The sequence below is a fragment of the Nematolebias whitei genome, chromosome 1 (genome assembly GCF_014905685.2).
Source record: "Nematolebias whitei isolate Nwh7 chromosome 1, NemWhi1, whole genome shotgun sequence".
Classification (NCBI taxonomy): domain Eukaryota; kingdom Metazoa; phylum Chordata; class Actinopteri; order Cyprinodontiformes; family Rivulidae; genus Nematolebias; species Nematolebias whitei.
The window spans coordinates 42,684,962-42,685,640 of NC_056498.1; the positions used below are offsets into that span (position 1 = coordinate 42,684,962).

At 45.1% G+C, this 679-nt stretch overlaps 1 protein-coding gene across 1 annotated transcript in view; it reads left to right on the top strand.

Moving 5' to 3' along the window:
• The first annotated feature begins 451 nt into the window (after positions 1 to 451).
• LOC119410400 (aminoacyl tRNA synthase complex-interacting multifunctional protein 1) overlaps positions 452 to 679 on the top strand; it is a 9,522-nt gene continuing 9,294 nt past the window's right edge. Inside the window, exon 1 of the mRNA XM_037677315.1 lies at positions 452 to 571. Within this exon, the coding sequence (XP_037533243.1) occupies positions 540 to 571 (32 nt within the window). The 5' untranslated portion in view covers positions 452 to 539. The remainder of the gene's footprint in view (positions 572 to 679) is intronic.

A 679-nucleotide genomic window follows, 5' to 3' on the forward strand; every position in this document is an offset into this window, starting at 1 on the left:
ACAGGTGAGGCTGACTGGGAGGACAGGTGAGGCTGACTGGGAGGACAATGAAAGACGGAACAAGTTTCTCAAACACACTGAATTGATCAGGAGAACTGAACCAAAGGAACTCATCAAGAAGCACCGATACGAGTTTGTTTTGTTGATCAGTCTCAGCTACTACCACATCCAGTGGTTGCCTAGTGCCTGTAAAACTGACCTTTAGACATTTTCTGCCTTTTAATGTCAGCTGGCTGTGGCGGCCATCTTTACTTGGGTTGGCTCCAAAGTGTAATCAGTTCAGACTCATCCAGTGATTTTCTGTGGCTGTGTGAAGATTTATTTTAATTTTACTGACGTGTAAAACATTTAGTCGACAGCATCTACTTTAAATCTGAGCGATTCCACTTTGATCCTTCTTCTTCTGCGGTTTAAAGTGTAGGCACGTGACCTTTGACCTCCAGCCACAGACGGCGTTGACTCTGGCTGGAGATGGAAACCGACAGCTGAGGGAGAATCTGAGCCAAACGCCTGCAGAGATCTGCAGAGGCCACGGCAGCATGGAGGACGTCGACAACCTGTTCAACCCCAGGTACTCAGCTTTACTTTCTTTAAACACTTGTTCTTCTTCTTGACTTTCTTTAAACACTCGCTCTTCTTCTTGACTTTAAACACTTGTTCTTCTTCTTGACTTTAAACA